At 43.3% G+C, this 19,980-nt stretch overlaps 1 protein-coding gene across 3 annotated transcripts in view; it reads left to right on the top strand.

Annotated features, from left to right (window-relative positions):
* The first annotated feature begins 1,105 nt into the window (after positions 1 to 1,105).
* The window catches only part of LOC124031678 (metabotropic glutamate receptor 7-like), a 151,346-nt gene continuing 132,471 nt past the window's right edge, over positions 1,106 to 19,980 (top strand). For all 3 annotated transcript variants that reach the window (XM_046343226.1, XM_046343225.1, XM_046343224.1), the window contains exon 1: positions 1,106 to 2,635. In XM_046343226.1, the coding sequence (XP_046199182.1) occupies positions 2,126 to 2,635 (510 nt within the window). In that variant the 5' untranslated portion in view covers positions 1,106 to 2,125. The remainder of the gene's footprint in view (positions 2,636 to 19,980) is intronic.

The following is a 19,980-nucleotide window of genomic DNA, read 5'->3' as shown; positions in this document are numbered from 1 at the left end:
CTAACCTCGGTAAATTAAGATAATCACTCTAAGACTACACACTCTAAACCTAAACAACACAATTATCTTGGATACGATGATACGAAGACAGCAAAGACAGCTATGTAGCTAGCTAACACTAAACTAATCAAGTCGTTCAGTTGAGTGTAATAGTTTTCCCAGTGCAGCTAATCAGTGGACGTTAGCTAGCTGGCTAGTGAAGACTACGTTAGGACGGCGAAATACGATAATTACGCAATTATCTTTGATACAAAGACGGCTATGTAGCTAGCTGAGAAGAAATTGCTAGGATAAGACAAATCAAACCGTTGTGATATAATGAAATATAATGAAAAAGTTATACTACCCGTTGGAGCGACGTGCAGATGCGACCACTCGCTCCAACCGGAACCGGAAGCAAGGAACCGGAAGCAAGCAAATCGTTGTCTCTGATTTGGGGATCCTATTTAGGTTGCCATTTTGGTTTTGTGGGTTATTGTCTGTAGTTGCCTGTCAGCACTCGTGTTACATAGCGTCATGCTCGTTTTGTTAGTCTGTTTAGCGTTTTTCCTTCATTAATTAAAGAATGTATGCTTCTCACGCTGCGCCCTGGTCTCATCAATTTGAAGAACGTGACACTAAGGAATAATTCATTTGTTTCAGTTGATGGATTTTCTTATATGAACTGTAACTCAGCGAAGTTATTTACATTTTTGCATGTTGCTTTTATATTTTTCTATATATGTATGTGTAATACTACCCTCCCCCCAAGAAACTATATTTTTACCAATTAACTTCAGAGAAATTGGGCCTATATACCTGAGTACCATTTTATGAAAGTGATATACAATCCACAGCTAAGGATCATTGTAAGATATTCCTATCTCTCTAGGAGTTGAAGAAGTAGGCAGTATTCTCAGCACATATGGACTGTATTGTACTCGTGAAACGTCTACATAATCAGTACTGTCAAATTATATTTTTTTTTATATCCCAGATGAGCTGACTATCATGGTGGCCATTTCAGATATTTGTTTCCACAAATGTATAATTAGGTGAGTGAGTGCGAGAGAGATTTGGGATTTCAAAGGACCCTCAGACTACTGCGTGAGGCAAAATGCTCAGTGCGCGCCGACGTCGATAATGTGAAGGCAGGAAAGGATTAAACTTGTGGTCTACAATGGTTTGCCTTGACTGAGTAATGTAGCCTAAAGACGACGCACTGACAGAGGATTTAAACACTTGCCCAAACCTCCTAAAGATGACTTTCAACAGGTAGAATATTTGGAACCCATCTTGAGAAGTAGGTTAATTCACCTCGGGTTTTTCAAGCAGATTGAATGACGCCTCTCAATGATAGCGGGTGAAAACTAATCGCGCGTGGTGAGTTCTCTGTCATTAATTTGTTTTAGGAATATGCGATTTTTTTTGCGGAGTAGAAGACTATAAAGAAAGGATCGCGTGTTTGCGTGTTTGTTCAATTCTATATGTCGATCCAACCAATGTAGTTTTATTCGTGGAGATTTTTAGTGATGATATAGACTCCCGGTCGACCGAGACGTAGCAGGCAGATCATAGCGGACACGCCAGATCCGTCACTGCGCTCATGTGAAGTTGGCCTCGGCAAAAATAATGTCACCCAGTTCTGCTGGACCTAAGATCAAATAACATTTTTTTAAAGGCTGTTCGATCTTGTCGATCTATTAGTTCTGTGAAATACATTTTACCGTATGCCTTTTCCTCAGATTGTTATGATCAGACCCCTTTTGCTTTTAATGTGATAGGTGTTGCTTTCAGTGCTTTGGTTAGCCTACAGTCAAATAGTTTTGTGACAGTGGAACCCTTGATTAAAGTCTTTATTATTGATGTTTTCTCAAACAAATGATGTCAATTTCCTCGTTAACCTCGTCAAAGGGTGTTTTTCGATTCAACAAGCTACGCCAAGCACTCCCAGCAGTCAAGTGATGGGCGCAGTTTGTCTTAGTTGGAACCAAAGGCGTCTCGCTTTTTTTCATCCAGCTTGTTGAATCTCCTCCTTGGTAACAGGAATTGGCTCGTATTAACTCACTTTACTGCCATTTAGGTAGTAATATAGGCGGATTGCAGCCTCCCCTTTCGCTAGAACTAACTCAACCGTCGGAGCATCATGGCTCGTTACGCTCTCGGAACAAAGCAACACCCTCGTTTTCTATGGAGAGTGTTTTGGTTGACGAGAACGTTGGTGGATTTTGCGCTGGCGCAAGAGGTTTACGCACCCCATTCTATCCGGATTGAGGGACATTTGACCCTCGGTGGCCTCTTCCCTGTGCACACCAGAGGGGACGAAAGCACGCCTTGTGGAGATATCAAAAAGGATAACGGGATCCATCGGCTGGAGGCCATGCTGTATGCTCTGGATCAAATTAACCTCGACGATCAACTTTTACCCAACATCACCCTAGGCGCCCGGGTGCTAGACACTTGTTCGAGGGATACATATGCGCTTGAACAATCATTAACTTTCGTTCAGGCATTGATACAGAAGGACACTTCAGATGTGAGGTGCATCAATGGAGAACCGCCCGTGTTCGTCAAGCCCGAGAAAGTGGTTGGAGTCGTTGGAGCCTCGGCAAGTTCCGTATCGATTATGGTCGCCAACATTTTGCGCCTCTTTCAGGTGAGTTCACCTCTGGGCCTATCTGGATTAAATGTAGTTTAAGTTTAGCTAAATGTGTTTGAAACAACATGTGCAAACTAGTCCTATTATGTTATTTGTCTAGCCTAATTTGTCAAATAAATCTATAGCTTACTTGTTGCATTAAGTTATATTTTGATCCCCTATTTTCTCTAAAAGGCTGAGAGAGTTAGTGGTGGGGCTGTTGCGCTTCCCTGGTGGTGCTGAAATAAAAGCCCCCAGCTTCCCAGCTGCCTAACAAGTAGCCTAACGATTATTTTGTGCCCCGTTTTATGTTGACTTGGCTAATTCCAGAATATGTAATGTTTTAGTTTATAATGAGACACAGTGACCTCAGAATGTTTAAGTACTCCCTGTTTTCTTCACACAGGCCTACAAACCTGTCCTTTAGCCTTGTTGAGAGTCAGAAGAGCACAGACATACAGTCTGCCCACTGTTAGTACTGAAGTGGAATGAGGCACCTAGCAGAGCTCCAATACAGCAAATTTAATGATTAAAAACACACATTTAGAGCAAAATATGCAATTACTTGAAATGGTGTCCATTAATGTGCCACTGTACAAGCCAACATCTAAGCAAGTTCTCTTGTCTGAAGATATAAGATGTGCTGTTCAGAAGGCCAAGAACATGAGAGTTAGTGTTTGCGGTAGTGTCTTGTGGTAACAGATTGTGATTTACAGTCAACGCCATAATTGTGTTTTCCCAGATCAATTAAACCAAGCACAGCACAGGACTAAGTAGCTGTTTAAAAGAGGCTGAAGCCATCAAGGTACTTGACATCCTTTTAGGTGCTTTATGGAAGCCACAGACACACACTTACCCTCTCTCTCTTAATACCAATCTTTACCAGACCAATCCAGTCATGCTGGTCTCAAGGGCTTTGTGGCTCTGTTGGGTGGATATGCTGGTTGATGGGGTTAAATTCCCTCTACCATTATCTCTGCAAGGTTGGAATCAGGATTCTTTGTTAGAGTGAAGGCACCTGAAGGACAGTAATTGTTTGTCTTTCCCAAATGCAAGTGATTATGTCTAAAAGATGTTCCTTGAGTATAGCATTAGAACTCATCCACATCATAGAAAAGTTATGGGGGTGTCAGGGGACTTGGAGATCATATAAGATTCCTTGGGAGGCGAGGAAGGATACTAAGCCTCTAATCCTGTCGTCTCCAGGTGCTCCAGTGTCTGTCTGTGTGTCAGGCTGCAGCAGTAGCGTAGGTGGGGTGTTTGCAGTGGCACCGGAGCGTCGGCGTAGTAATCAGGCTCGGGGAATCAGTGGGTTGACAGGCGCTGTCACAAAGCTCCTTCCTGCATTTGCTCAGGCAGTCACTCTGCATTTATGTTAATTTCCACCACTGTACTGCTCTGGCTGCTGTCGTATAGCTGTCACTGGCCATGTTGATCCACACAGTCAAACTCTACACAAATCCCGGGGAGGATACAGTAGATTTGATTAAAAGTCTCGATCTTCAACAGATTTCAATAATGAGACAATATGGTCTCCTTTAAGTTTTTTGCTCTTTCTCTCCCTCATGTTCTAGTCATGATGATCATATTGATAGTAAACATTGATCAAGAGGAATTGGCTATGAGTCCCAGTTGTAATCAATATAATCTGGGAATGACAGCTCCCTGCCCATTTTACTCATCATTCTCACTGCAACTGATTCATTTGTGATCGCAATTAGAAGATTCACAGATTTGTTTTCAACTCCAATCTATCAAGTTGCGAATACATTTTCTCGAAAGCAGAATGGAACACTTGTTCAAGCCTGACTGAAAAAGCAAGTGCAATTTCTGCTTTTAAAATTGTGAGAAAAAGCTCCCTACTTCATAAATTACTTCTTGTTCTATCAGACAAGCTGTGCCTGATGTAATTGTCTGTACATTGTCAGTGATAAAGAATGAAGTAGTGCTGTAGTTGTGCAATGTAAACTAAGTATAAAAATATAATATAAAAATAAAATTTATTTAGATGAAGGTTAAAATATTTGGATGTATCAGTCAACCATAAACGTTGTCATAATCTCTTCAAATCCAGTCAGTGCACAATCCCATAAATCGTGGAATGTGGTGGAATATTCTCTTTGTCTGCAGTGAAACTGTATGGACAGAGTCCCAGAGGGGTTGATCATCTTCGTGGATCAGTGTTGTGATCCTTCAGTGAGGATTTCAGTGAAAGTCACCATATAACCCAGCCATTGTGTTAACCCCCCCCCCCCTGTGATAAATGGAACATCAGGGAAGTTAAATACAGATTGTAGGTTTTACTGCCAGACACTAAATATCGCTGTTGTCTATTTAAGGTGTGAGTGGCCGCTGAACTGTTAATGCTGGGAAATTGACGAGGGATAGATTTTTTTTCTGAGGAACCAGGAGAGTTGATCAATACTGTTGCCATGGTGAGGCCGATTTGCTCTGAAGATGTTTTTATTTTCCTGTTCTTTCACAGAGCTCCGGAAATGAGAAACAACAATTCCACCAAAATACAAAAAAGAAAAAGAATTGCATAAAACTTTTGAATTATGACGCGATGTTCAAACAAAGCACTTGTTATTCTCAACCTTTGAGAGATGATCTTAATTGTTTTTCATCGCTCTCTGTTTTCAAGACATTCTCCCACGCTATGAGAAAAGCCTCTGCCTCAGCCCAAAATCCATAGTGTCAGTGTCCATTTGCAACTCTTGGCCCGTGGAATGCAGGTGAACTAGTTTTTTTTCATCCAGCTGATGTTTTATATCAGAGGAGGGCTGCCTGCTATTTTCTTCCTTTTTCCCAAAGAGCGAGGCGTTACTTGTTTTGAATGCAGGTGAAATCTTTCCTGTCCTTCTGTCAGGGGACTGGGCCCCTGCGGACTAGCTGTCTAGGTGAAGCATTGATGTCCTCTCATTGCCTGACAGGCAAGGTACTGTTTTTATCTCTCGCCCTTTCCCAAAGAATAATCAATACAATCGAGGCGAGGTAGATTGAAGCCTGACAGACTGATCTATTCAGCTGACAGCCGGAAGCTCTGACAGACATGTAGGCGAGATGGGTTGCGTAACTAGCACACAAAGCTGTCACCAAATTTCTTAGGTTAAATGTGTCTGCTTGTTCAAACACAGCATGCCATTTGCACATTCAGGTTTGTGACAGCACAGGTCAATTAGTCCCATCTAGGGCACCTTTTATTTATGCCTCCAGCGAGTAAATGTCACCTGTCAAGCATATGGTCAGACAAACAACCCCATATATATACTTACAGTGCCTTGCAAAAGTATTCGCCCCCCTTGAACTTTGCGACCTTTTGCCACATTTCAGGCTTCAAACATAAAGATATAAAACTGTATTTGTTTGTGAAGAATCAACAAGTGGGACACAATCATGAAGTGGAACGACATTTATTGGATATTTCGAACTTTTTTTAACAAATCAAAAACTGAAAAATTGGGCGTGCAAAATTATTCAGCCCCTTTACTTTCAGTGCAGCAAACTCTCTCCAGAAGTTCAGTGAGGATCTCTGAATACTTTCGCAAGGCACTGTATACATCACACACACAGTTAAAGTAGGAAGTTTACATACACTTAGGTTGGAGTCATTAACTTATTTTTCAACCACTCCACAAATGTCTTGTTAACAAACTATAGTTTTGGCAAGTCGGCTAGGACATCTACTTTGTGCATGACACAAGTAATTTTTCCAACAGTTATTTACAGACAGATAATTTCACTTACAATTCACTGTATCCCAATTCCAGTGGGTCAGAAGTTTACATACACTAAGTTGACTGTGCCTTTTAAACAGCTTGGAAAATTCCAGAAAAAGATGTTATGTATTTAGAAGCTTCTGATAGGCTAATTGACATAGTTTGAGTAAATTGGAGGTGTACCTGTGGATGTATTTCAAGGCAGTGCCTCTGCTTAACATCATGGGAAAATCAAAAGAAATCAGCCAAGACCTCAGAAACAAATCGGAGACCTCCACAAGTCTTGTTCATCCTTGGAGCAAATGCCTGAAGCTACCACGTTCATCTGTACAAACAATAGTAGGCAATTATAAACACAATGGGACCACGCACCCGCCATACCACTCAGGAAGGAGACGCGTTCTGTCTCCTAGAGGTGAATGTACTTTGGTGCGAAAAGTGCAAATCAATCCCAGAACAACAGCAAAGGACCTTGTGAAGATGCTGGAGGAAACGGGTACAAAAGTATCTATATCCACAGTAAAACGAGTCCTATATCGACATAAACTGAAAGGCCACACAGCTAGGAACAAGCCACAGTTCTAAAACCGCTATAAAACAGCCAGACTACGGTTTGCAACTGCACATGGGGACAAAGATCATACTTTTTGGAGAAATGTCCTCTCATCTGATGAAACAAAAATAGAACGGTTTGGCCATAATGACCATCGTTATGTTAAGAGGAGAATGGGGGAGTCTCAGTTATACCAGCTCTGTCAGGAGGAATGGGCCAAAATTCACCCAACTTATTGTGGGAAGCGTGTGGAAGGCTACCAGAAATGTTTGACCCCAAGTTAAACAATTTAAAGGCAATACTACCAAATACAAATTGAGTGTATGTAAACCTCTGACCCACTGGGAATGTGATGAAAGAAATAAAAGCTGAAATAAAGCATTCTCTCTATTATGACATTTTACTTTCTTAAAATGAAGTGGTGATCCTAAGACAGGGCATTTTTACTTGGATTAAATGTCAGGAATTGTGAAAAATAAGTTTAAATGTATTTGGGTAAGCTGTATGTGCACTTCCGACTTCAACTGTTTATATAAACTGCTCCAAAAAATAAAGAGAACACTAAAATAACACATCCTAGATCTGAATGAATGAAATATTCTTATGAAATACTTTTTTCTTTACATAGTTGAATGTAATGACAACAAAATCACACAAATTGTCAATGGAAATCAAATGTATCAACCCATGAAGGTCTGGATTTGGTGTCACACTCAAAATTAAAGTGGAAAACCACACTACAGGCTGGTCCAACTTTGATGTAATGTCCTTAAAACAAGTCAAAATGAGGCTCAATAGTGTGTGTGGCCTCCACGTGCCTGTATGACCTCTCTACAACGCCTGGGCATGCTCCTGATGAGGTGGTGGATGGTCTCCTGAGGGATCTCCTCCCAGACCTGGACTAAAGCATCCGCCAACTCCTGGACAGTCTGTTGGTGGATGGAGCAAGACATGATGTCCCAGATGTGCTCAATTGGATTCAGGTCTGGGGAACGGGCGGGCCAGTCCATAGCATCAATGCCTTCCTCTTGCAGGAACTGCTGACACACTCCAGCCACATGAGGTCTAGCATTGTCTTGCATTAGGAGGAACCCAGGGCCAACCGCACCAGCATATGGTCTCACAAGGGGTCTGAGGATCTCATCTCAGTACCTAATGGCAGTCAGGCTACCTCTGTTGAGCACATGGAGGGCTGTGCGGCCCCCCAAAGAAATGCCACCCCACACCATGACTGACCCACCTCCAAACCGGTCATGCTGGAGGATGTTGCAGGCAGCAGAATGTTCTCCACGGCGTCTCCAGACTCTGTCACGTCTGTCACGTGCTCAGTGTGAACCTACTTTCATCTGTGAAGAGCACAGAATTTGCCAATCTTGGTGTTCTCTGGCAAATGCCAAATGTCCTGCACGGTGTTGGGCTGTAAGCACAACCCCCACCTGTCGACGTCGGGCCCTCATACCACCCTCATGGAGTCTGTTTCTGACCGTTTGAGCAGACACATGCACATTTGTGGCGGAGGTAGCGGTCCTGCTGCTGGGTTGTTGCCCTCCTACGGCCTCCTCCACGTCTCCTGATGTACTGGCCTGTCTCCTGGTAGCGCCTCCATGCTCTGGACACTACGCTGACAGACACAGCAAACCTTTTTGCCACAGCTCGCATTGATGTGCCAACCTGGATGAGCTGCACTACCTGAGCCACTTGTGTGGGTTGTAGACTCAGTCTCATGCTACCACTAGAGTGAAAGCACCACCAGCATTCAAAAGTGACCAAAACATCAGCCAGGAAGCATAGGAACTGAGAAGTGGTCTGTGTCTTGCTAATTGCCTATAATTTCCACCTGTTGTCTTTTCCATTTGCACAACAGCATGTGAAATTTATTGTCAATCAGTGTTGCTTCCTAAGTGGACAGTTTGATTTCACAGAAGTGTGATTGACTTGGAGTTACATTGAGCAGTGTATATACAGTTGAAGTCGGAAGTTTACCTCCACCTTAGCCAAATACATTTAATCTCAGTTTTTCACAATTCTTGACATTTAATCCTAGTGTAAATTCACCATTTTAGGTCCATTAGGATCACCACTTTATTTTAAGAATGTGAAATGTCAGAATAATGGTAGAGAGTGATTTATTTCAGCTTTATTTCTTTCATTTCACTCTAAGTGTGATACAAAGATCTCTGAGTGAGTTTCTTTCTCCCAGATACAGGAAACCGCTGATTAGTATGATAATTTATTCAGACTCCCAGGAGCAGTTATTATGCTGTAAATGGAGCCCTATTAGTGTACAAAAAGGTGAAGAGTGATTGGCATGATTAAGAAAACAGGCTTGGCCCCTCACTGACCTTTTAGAGCCCCAGCTTTGTAAACAAACCCTGTTTTATACTCATGCTCAGCCCATCGGACATTTATGCACCAGAGGAGGCTGCTGGGAGGAGATATAGGAGGACAGGCTCATTTTAATGGCCGGAATGTGATACATGGAATGGCACCAAACACATATAAACAAAGTGTTTCACTCTGTTCCATTGATTCGATTCAATGAGCCCATCCTCCTATAGATGCAGTCCTATTTTCTTGCATTACAAATTCATTTAAATAGATTTTTATTTGGATTTCATGTAATGGAAATACACAAATGACTCCATATTGGTGAAGTGAAATTAACTAAATTCTAAAAAATAAAAATGGAAAAGTGGTGCGTGCGTATGTATTCACCCCCTTTGCAATGAAGCCCCTAAATAAGATCTGGTGCAACCAATTAACTTAAGTCACATAATTAGTTTGATTGCACAAAGGTGGACTTTATTTAAGTGTCACATGATCTGTCACATGATCTCAGTATATGTACACCTGTTCTGAAAGGCCCCAGAGTCTACAACACCACTAAACAAGGGGTACCACCAAGCAAGCGGCACTATGAAGACCAATGAGCTCTCCAAACAGGTGAGGGACAAAGTTGAGAAGAACAGATCAGGTCTGGGTTATAAAAAAATATCCAAAACAGTTGAACATCCCACGGAGCACCATTTTAAAATCAATTATTTAAAAAAAATGGAAAGAATAGGGCACCACAACAATCATTCCAAGAGGAGGCCGCCCACCAAAACCCACGGACCAGGCAAGGAGGGCATTAATCAGAGGCATCAAAGAGACCAAAGATAACCCTGAAGGAGCTGCAAAGCTCCACAGTGGAGATTGGAGTATCTATCCATAGGACCACTTTAAGCCGTACACTCCACAGAGCTGGGCTTTACGGAAGAGTGTCCAGAAAAAAAGCCATTGCTTAAAGAAAATAGTAAGCAAACACTTTTGGTGTTCGCCAAAAGGCATCTGGTAGACTCCCAAACATATGGAAGAAGGTACTCAGATGAGACTAAAATGTTGCTTTTTGGCCTTCAAGGAAAACGCTATGTCTGGCGCAAACCTAACACCTCTCATCACCTCGAACACCATCCCCACAGTGAAGCATGCTGGTGGCAGCATCATGCTGCGGGGATCTTTTCATTCGGGAAGGACTAAGAAACTGGTCAGAATTGAAGGAATGATGGATGGCGCTAAATACAGGGAAATTCTTGATGGAAACCTGTTTGTCTTCCCAGAGACTGGGATGAAGGTTCACTTTCCAGCAGGACAATGACACTAAGCATACTGCTAAAGCGACACTCTAGAGGTTTAAGGGGAAACATTTAATTTATTGGAATGGCCTAGTCAAAGCCCAGACCTCAATCCAATTGAGAATCTGTGGTATAACTTAATGATTGCTGTACACCTGTCACGCCCTGACCATGGAGATCCTTTATTCTCTATTTTGGTTAGGTCGGGGTGTGACTAGGGTGGGCATTCTAGGTTTTTTATTTCTAGGTTGGCTTGGTGTATGTATGTATGTGTGTGTATATATATATATATATATATATATATGCCAATCAGATGCAGCTGTCTATCATTTTCTCTGATTGGGGATCATATTTAGGTAGCCTTTTCCCACCTGTTGTTTGTGGGATCTTGTTTATGTATTGTTGCTTGTGATTGCTGTAATTACTGCAAACGGTGGCTCTGCAAACATTTACAGTTACATTTAAGTCATTTAGCAGACTCTCTTATCCAGAGCGACTTACAAATTGGTGCATTCACCTTATGACATCCAGTAGAACAGTCACTTTACAATAGTGCATCTAAATCTTAAAGGGGGGGGGTGAGAAGGATTACTTGTCTTAGGTAATCCTTAAAGAGGTGGGGTTTCAGGTGACTCCGAAAGGTGGTGATTGACTCCGCTGTCCTGGCGTCGTGAGGGAGTTTGTTCCACCATTGGGGGGGCCAGAGCAGCGAACTGTTTTGACTGGGCTGAGCGGGAACTGTACTTCCTCAGTGGTAGGGAGGCGAGCAGGCCAGAGGTGGATGAACGCAGTGCCCTTGTTCGGGTGTAGGGCCTGATCAGAGCCTGGAGGTACTGAGGTGCCGTCCCCCTCACAGCTCCGTAGGCAAGCACCATGGTCTTGTAGCGGATGCGAGCTTCAACTGGAAGCCAGTGGAGAGAGCGGAGGAGCGGGGTGACGTGAGAGAACTTGGGAAGGTTGAACACCAGACGGGCTGCGGTGTTCTGGATGAGTTGTAGGGGTTTAATGGCACAGGCAGGGAGCCCAGCCAACAGCGAGTTGCAGTAATCCAGACGGGAGATGACAAGTGCCTGGATTAGGACCTGCGCCGCTTCCTGTGTGAGGCAGGGTTGTACTCTACGGATGTTGTAGAGCATAAACCTACAGGAACGGGCCACCGCCTTGATGTTAGTTGAGAACGACAGGGTGTTGTCCAGGATCACGCCAAGGTTCTTAGCGCTCTGGGAGGAGGACACAATAGAGTTGTCAACCGTGATGGCGAGATCATGGAACGGGCAGTCCTTCCCCGGGAGGAAGAGCAGCTCCGTCTTGCCGAGGTTCAGCTTGAGGTGGTGATCCGTCATCCACACTGATATGTCTGCCAGACATGCAGAGATGCGATTCGCCACCTGGTCATCAGAAGAGGGAAAGGAGAAGATTAATTGTGTGTCGTCTGCATAGCAATGATAGGAGAGATCATGTGAGGTTATGACAGAGCCAAGTGACTTGGTGTATAGCGAGAATAGAGGGCCTGGGGGACACCAGTGGTGAGAGCGCGTGGTGAGGAGACAGATTCTCGCCACGCCACCTGGTAGGAGCGACCTGTCAGGTAGGACGCAATCCAAGCGTGGGCCGCGCCGGAGATGCCCAACTCTGAGAGGGTGGAGAGGAGGATCTGATGGTTCACAGTATCGAAGGCAGCCGATAGGTCTAGAAGGATGAGAGCAGAGGAGAGAGAGTTAGCTTTAGCAGTGCGGAGCGCCTCCGTGATACAGAGAAGAGCAGTCTCAGTTGAATGACTAGTCTTGAAACCTGACTGATTTGGATCAAGAAGGTCATTCAGAGAGAGATAGCGGGAGAGCTGGCCAAGGACGGCACGTACAAGAGTTTTGGAGAGAAAAGAAAGAAGGGATACTGGTCTGTAGTTGTTGACATCGGAGGGATCGAGTGTAGGTTTTTTCAGAAGGGGTGCAACTCTCGCTCTCTTGAAGACTGAAGGGACGTAGCCAGCGGTCAGGGATGAGTTGATGAGCGAGGTGAGGTAAGGGAGAAGGTCTCCGGAAATGGTCTGGAGAAGAGAGGGGATAGGGTCAAGCGGGCAGGTTGTTGGGCGGCCGGCCGTCACAAGACGCGAAATTTCATCTGGAGAGAGAGGGGAGAAAGAGGTCAGAGCACAGGGTAGGGCAGTGTGAGCAGAACCAGCGGTGCCGTTTGACTTAGCAAACGAGGATCGGATGTCGTCGACCTTTTCAAAATGGTTGACGAAGTCATCTGCAGAGAGGGAGGAGGGGGGGGGAGGATTCAGGAGGGAGGAGAAGGTGGCAAAGAGCTTCCTAGGGTTAGTGGCAGATGCTTGGAATTTAGAGTGGTAGAAAATGGCTTTAGCAGCAGAGACAGAGGAGGAAAATGTAGAGAGGAGGGAGTGAAAGGATGCCAGGTCCGCAGGGAGGCGAGTTTTCCTTCATTTCCGCTCGGCTGCCCGGAGCCCTTGGCTGCCCGGAGTATTGACTTTGGGGGGGGATCAATAGTTATGCATGCTCAAGTTTTCTGGTTATTTTGTCTTATTTCTTGTTTCAGAATAAAAATGATTTTGCATCTTCAAAGTGGTAGACATGTTGTTTAAATCAAATGATACAACCCCCCCCCCCTCCAGGTTGTAAAGGCAACAAAATAGGAAAAGTGCCAAGAGTGGTGAATACTTTTGCATACCACTGTACATTGTAGGCGACTAATGTAATTTAAAAAATCATTCCTCTTTCAAACCATACTGGATTACATGGGGGTTCCTGAGGTCAGAGATGTCATGTCAGGGAGAGATTGGGAATCTTTGTTTGCCCATTAGTTGGTCCTGGATATGGATGGGGGATGGGGATGGGGGAAATTGATTCTTATTCAATTTACATCAGAATGTATGTGAAGTAATGTATGTTACATGTATAGTTCCACCCAAATACCGGTACACATCATGTACGTCCACACATAAAGACATCTCCAGCTGATCCTATAAACATTTTCATTGCATCCCTCAGGCATGGCTTAACTACATTTTCCCCATGTTTCTCTGTATAACACGACATCCAAGACTTCAACAACCTCAAATACCTCGTTCCTCACCCAGCCCGTAGGAACCAATCCAAGGTAATAAGGAGAGAATGAAATGGTCTTTTCCAGACTGCAGAGAGTGGAGGGCAGGCCAGTGTTGAATCTTCCAGCCAGCCAGCCAGGAATTACCACCCAGCCTCTCTCAATTCTGGAGAAAACAGGGGACCTACTTAACAGCTTAAATCCCCTCACATTGGGGGGAAAAAAGTGCTTCGACCCCAAAACGTATTGTCAGGTTGACTGTAAAATGTGACTCTGAGGATGGAGTTCAAGTTCTGTACAGTTGATCTGGCCAGTAGAATGAGTTATAGTAGGGAACCCCATTACATCCAATCCTTTTACGGGGATGAGTGGAGAGGGGGATGGGGTGGACGCTGTTGTTTTGGGAGGAGGAGTGCTGCATCTTGGGAGCACATTTGTTCCTTGAGTAAGGATGCCCCTGTTACTTGTCATTTGGGTGCCGGCCTTCACTAAAAATATTAATATGGGGTTTATTTTTAGTTTTTAGGTAGATGATCTTCGATCGATGCAGAATGTAAGGGTTGAAACAATTAACCTGACCTAAAATATGACTACTGGGTTCTCAGTGAACAAAATAGGATATGAATAGTATATCATATTTGGCCTTGGGTATATCCAGATTTACTAGAAAGTGTTTTTTTTTTTTTTTTTTTACAGAAAGGTCCTAATCCAAATACTACAGTTATAGAGCATGTCGTAGCCAAAACATAGAATAAATACATATATCTATTTTTCCTTCTTCTTCTGCTGTAGTTGAAATACCAAACACATGTACATGACCTTAAAGCTAATCTCTTATTCAATACATACAATATGAGGCAAATCACTTTCAAATCACCTCTCCAATGCTGATTACTGATGCCTCTTCCCTTCCTCCCCTCTTCCTACTCTTCCTTCATACATGGTGCTTCAGAAGTCCTATTCCACAAAGCCTAATCCTGTGGAACTGCTTGTCAGGGAAAACTATCTCTCAACGCATGAAAGATGTTGCAATTTAAGAAATGCAGAGGAGCCCAAAAAAACTCCTCCCAACCCCAATCTCCACCGACACTCACCCCTTCGCCTCAACTAACCTCCTCCCACCCCCTATCTTACACACACACACACACACACACACACACACACACACACACACACACACACACACACACACACACACACACACACACACACACACACAGAGTCACATTCCACAAGATACTTTTTGTAGTCTGATGGCAGCCTAACTAAGTGGAAAGTGCACTGCTCACAAGGCCTGCCTAGTGTCCCCAGAGGTTGGGGGCACTGCACTGGGCCGGCCTTGTTATGTTGAGACTGCTGGATGTCTTTGTGAGGAGACTAATGCGGACAGGCATGCACACTGAAGACTGACAGGAGATGTGAAGATGGCTAACGTACCACGACCTGAGCTTTGCATCACTGAAAGAAAAGCCTAGCAGAATGCTAAAAGTGTCTTGCAGACAAAGTGTGGGTGTAAAGCTTTTGTGTGTGTATAAGTGTGTGCGCATGTACTGCACACGTGTGTGTGTGTGTTAGGGAGATGGCAGGGACCCGTGGAGTGTACCCTCTCACATTATACATGATAAACCTTCATTAGGATTAATTGGTTGTCCTTCAGTTATCTTATAACAGAAAGCCCTACGGCCATCTAAAAATGGATAGTCAATGGATAGTCATAAATCGGCACTGCATCAAACAACAGAATGACGGTGTATATTTAATGAGAGGAAATTATTATAATAGGACAAACTAAGACCACAGGTGCTTAAAGACCTGTTTGATTTCATACCTTAAAAAATGTATAAGATTATCGTTTAGAATTTAATAATCTGAAATTTGCTCTTGTCTATTTCTCTGGGGATGGTGGTTAGTGGGTGTTCCATTTTCTCTCCCTTTCTTTCTCTCAGTCTAAGCTTTGCAGTGGTGTGTGTGTGTGTGTGTGTGTGTGTGGTCCTTTGAGCTTGGAAAGTATGCCATGGTGCTGCAGCAAAAGCATACAGTACATGAGTATTTCAATCTAAAAGGACCCATAAGCACCAATGTGAAGTTTCATATGAGCATGTCAAATTGGTTGTCAAAGCAAAAACTGATTTTTAGATGTTTGTGTGCAAATTTATTCAAAGTAAAAAACAGAAATACCTCATTTACATAGGTATTTAGACCCTTTGCTATGAGACCGAAATTGAGTTCAGGTTTCCATTGATCATCCTTGAGATGTTTCTACAACTTTGAGTCCACCTGTGGTAAACTCAATTGATTTGACATGATTTGGAAAGGCACACACATGTCTAAATAAGGTCCCACAGTTGACAGAGCATGTCAAAGCAAAAATCAAAAGTCAAAGGAATTGTCCGTAGAGCTCTGAGACAGGATTGCGTCGAGGCACAGATCTGGGGAAGGGTACCAAAACATTTCTGCAGCATTTAAGGTCCCCAAGAACACAGTGGCCTACATTATTCTTAAATGGAAGAAGATACTGAGCAAACTGAACAATCGAGGGACAAGGGCCTTGGTCAGGGAGGTGACCAAGAACCCAATGGTCACTCTGACAGAGCTCTAGAGTTCCTCTGTGGAGATGGGAGAACCTTCCAGAAGAACAACTATCTCTGCAGCAATATACCAATCAGGCCTTCGTGGTAGAGTGGCAAGACAGAATCCACTCCTCAGTAAAAGGCACATGACAGCCCGTTTGGAGTTTGCCAAGAGGCACCTAAAGGACAATCGGACCATGAGAAACAAGATTCTCTAGTCTGATGAAACCACAATTGAACACTTTTGCCTGAATGCCAAGCGTCACGTCTGGAGGAACCCAGGCACCATCCCTACAGTGAAGCATGATGGTGGCAGCATCATGCTGTGGGAATGTTTTTCAGCAGCATGGACAGGGAGACTAGTCAAGATTGAGGAAAAGATGAACAGAGCAAAGTACAGAGAGATCCTTTATGAAAACCGGCACCAGAGTGCTCAGGACATTAGACTGAGGCGAAGGTTCACCTTCCATCAGGACACTGACCCTAAGCACACAGCCAAGACTACACAGGAGTGGCTTCGGGACAAGTCCCAGAATGTCCTTGAATGGCCCAGCCAGGGCCTGGACTTGAACCTAATCGAACATCTCTGGAGAGAATTGAAAATAGCTGACAGAGTTTGATCTGCGGAGAATCTCCCCAAATACAGGTGTGCCAAGCTTGTAACGTCATATCCAAAAATACTTGAGGCTGTAATCACTGCCAAAGGTGCTTCAACAAAGTACTGAGTTAAGGGTCTGAATACTTATGTAAATGTAATATTTCCATTTTAAATTTGTAAAACTTTTACAAAAAAAATGTAAAACCTGTTTTTGCTTTCATTATGGGTTATTGTGTGTAGATTGATGAGGAAAAATGTAATTTAATCAATTTTAGAACAAGGCTGTAACTTAACAAAATGTGGAAAAAGTCAACCTGTCTGAATACTTTCCGAGTGCACTGTATATTTAGTTTTGGAGAAATTATTTGCCTTCTGAAAGTGTGAAAAACTTGACTTGTGCCATTTTCTCATTTCTCTCCCTCTTGAGGAGGGAAATAATGATAGTTCACAGAAGTAAAAAGTAAAGTTAGACTTACCAATTAATTTGAGTGTTTTTATTGATATCAAGTTTGTTTATTATTTATTAAGGGATTAAAACGTATAATTCTGTTACCAAATCAGTAATGGAATGACATAATAGTCTTCCCTTCCACTGGCATACTGATATTTTATTTCTCTTTCTGTTGTCTCGTGGTCAAAGCAAGACTGTAAAAACAGTCTGGACAACCGTTTCCTCTCTCCCTCTTGCTATTTCTGCCGCTCTCTCTTCTCTCTCTCCAGGTCAAGTCACCTCTCCCTGCTCTTACTCAAACCTAACAGACATTCTCACCCACTGAACACAGACCGACACCGGACGTACATGGATGTTGAAAAGAAGTTCATATTTGGTCAGTCCGCCCTGGCCGAATAAAATTTGAACCGATCATAGACGTCTATATTTCACAAGTTTGGACAGCACTGTACAGTACAGTAGAGTTAAGTACTGTACAGTAAAGCACGCTAGAGTACAGTAATGTATTGTACTGTACTGTACTCTACTGTAGTGTACTGAATATATATACTTCACAGTACAGCACACTTGGAGTACGGTATTCTACTCTACCATGCTGTGCTATACTGTACTTTACTTGTGAAACATAGATGTCTATGATTGTTTCAAATTTGGTCTGGTCTGGACTAACCTCACATAGCAGGCATAAAAAGATGTCAGTTTTTCAGAATAAATGTAATTTAGGTTAAAAAAAATACTGTATCCCTGAAAACCGAAAACATCTGCTTTTTACCAACCCTGCAGAGAGTGGATCCGGACCAATCAAATGTGGTCTTGTTAAGGGGCGGAGACTACAATAACAGTAACAATGGTGCCGGAGAAGAAGGCTGACGTTTTACGTGTCCCCTTCCGATTGTTTTTTATGTTAGTTTATTTGCGTTGTTTGTAACTTATTTTTTTAACTTATTTTCTACATAATGTTGCCACCACCGAAAATAACTTCTGTGATTACTCACCACGGATTGGCAGAATCCTTTTTTTTCCTATAACGAGTCTGACGAGCACAACGCAAATGATATACTGCTTTCTCGGAAATGGGCCCAGATCCCCGTGATTTGCGTGAAGAGGAGGCAGAGAAAAAGGGACAAGAGGGCGGCTGCCTTCTGAGAATTCGTGGGCGATCAAATAAACTCTTACTTCCTTCCATTCTGCTAACAAAAGTGCAATCATTGGAGAATAAAATTGATGACCTAGGCGGAAGATTAAACTACCAACGGGACATTCAAAACTGCAATATCTTATGTTTCACGGAGTCATGGCCGAACGACGACACTGTCAACATACAGGTGGCTGGTTATACGCTGTACCAGCAGGGTAGAACAGCAGCGTCTGGTAAGACAAAGGGCGGCGGACTATGTATTTTTGTAAATAACAGCTGGTGTACAATATCTAAGGAAGTCTTGAGCTATTGCTCGCCTGAGGTAGAATATCTCATGATAAACTGTAGACCACACTATCTACCTAGAGAGTTTAGATCTGTATTTTCCGTAGCTGTTTACATACCACCACAGACTGAGGCTGGGACTAAGACGGCATTGAATGAGCTGTATTCCGCCATAAGCAAACAAGAAAACTATCACCCAGAGGCAGCGTTCCTATTAGCTGGGGACTTTAATGCAGGGAAACTTAAATCCGTTTTAGCTAATTTCTATCAGCATGTTAAATGTTCAACCAGACAGGAAAAAAACTCTGGACCACCTTTACTTCACACACATACACATACAGAGATGCATACAAGCTCTCCCTCCCCTCCATTTGGTAAATACATATGATCCCAGATGGCGTAGCAGTCGGACGTCTTTGTCCTGTCGTGTCCCTTGTATATTGTTTTTTTACATATTTTTCTTCACATATATTTTAAAATATTTTGCTAAACCTCAACATCTATAATACTCTCCTGCAACCCGCCTCACCCAATGTAGCGTGGATCTGCTTTTTCCCCCCCTAAAGTATCTATATTTACTTCGGATCTGGAATCCCTCAACTGAAGCTAGCCAGCTAACTGCCAGCTATCAATCAGCAAACCATTGCCAGCGGTCATCAGCTAACGTTCAGCTCGAATAGCTCTCGCCAGTTCGAACAACGTGACTTATTTTTATCCCCGAATTCCCACCGCAAACTGAACATTTTCATCTGGATCTTCACAACTAGCTAACCGCAAACCCGGATGACTACTCCTGGCTAGTGTTTCCATACACTTAGCTTGAAGCTAGCCCAGCCAGAGCTCCTGTGCTACCACCGAAGCATACTCCTGGGCTACAATATCCGGACCCCTTCTACAGCCGGTACGGGGCATGGAACCCCGAAGATCCCCTACGACTGGAATACCAACATAATCTGCCCAAGCTACTTGGAACCCTACTAATTCCACGATCGGTCTATCGACTTCACCACATGAAGGGGCAAAAACAGACTTAACCCCATCGCGACGTCAAACAAAGAATACATTTCTAGCCCCTGCTATCGGCCTGCTAACTGCTAGCCTGCCCCGGTCTACTAACTGCTAGCTTATTTAGCCCCGGTCTGCTAACTGCTAGCTTGTTAGCACAGGCCTGCTAACTGTCTGAATCACCGTGTCCCCAGCCAGCCCAACCACTCACTGAAACCATATTTATTTTCAATCTCTTTTCGATTTTTAATTCGATTATACCTTCCGGGAAACTGCCTCACCCAATGTGATACGGAATCACTATTATTTTTAATTTTAAAATACATTCAAGAACCTCCAGAAGCTAACCAGCTAACTAGCTACAAGC

This window comes from Oncorhynchus gorbuscha, linkage group LG03 (assembly GCF_021184085.1).
Source record: "Oncorhynchus gorbuscha isolate QuinsamMale2020 ecotype Even-year linkage group LG03, OgorEven_v1.0, whole genome shotgun sequence".
NCBI classification, from domain to species: Eukaryota; Metazoa; Chordata; class Actinopteri; order Salmoniformes; family Salmonidae; genus Oncorhynchus; species Oncorhynchus gorbuscha.
This window is presented reverse-complemented; position numbering and strand designations above follow the sequence as displayed.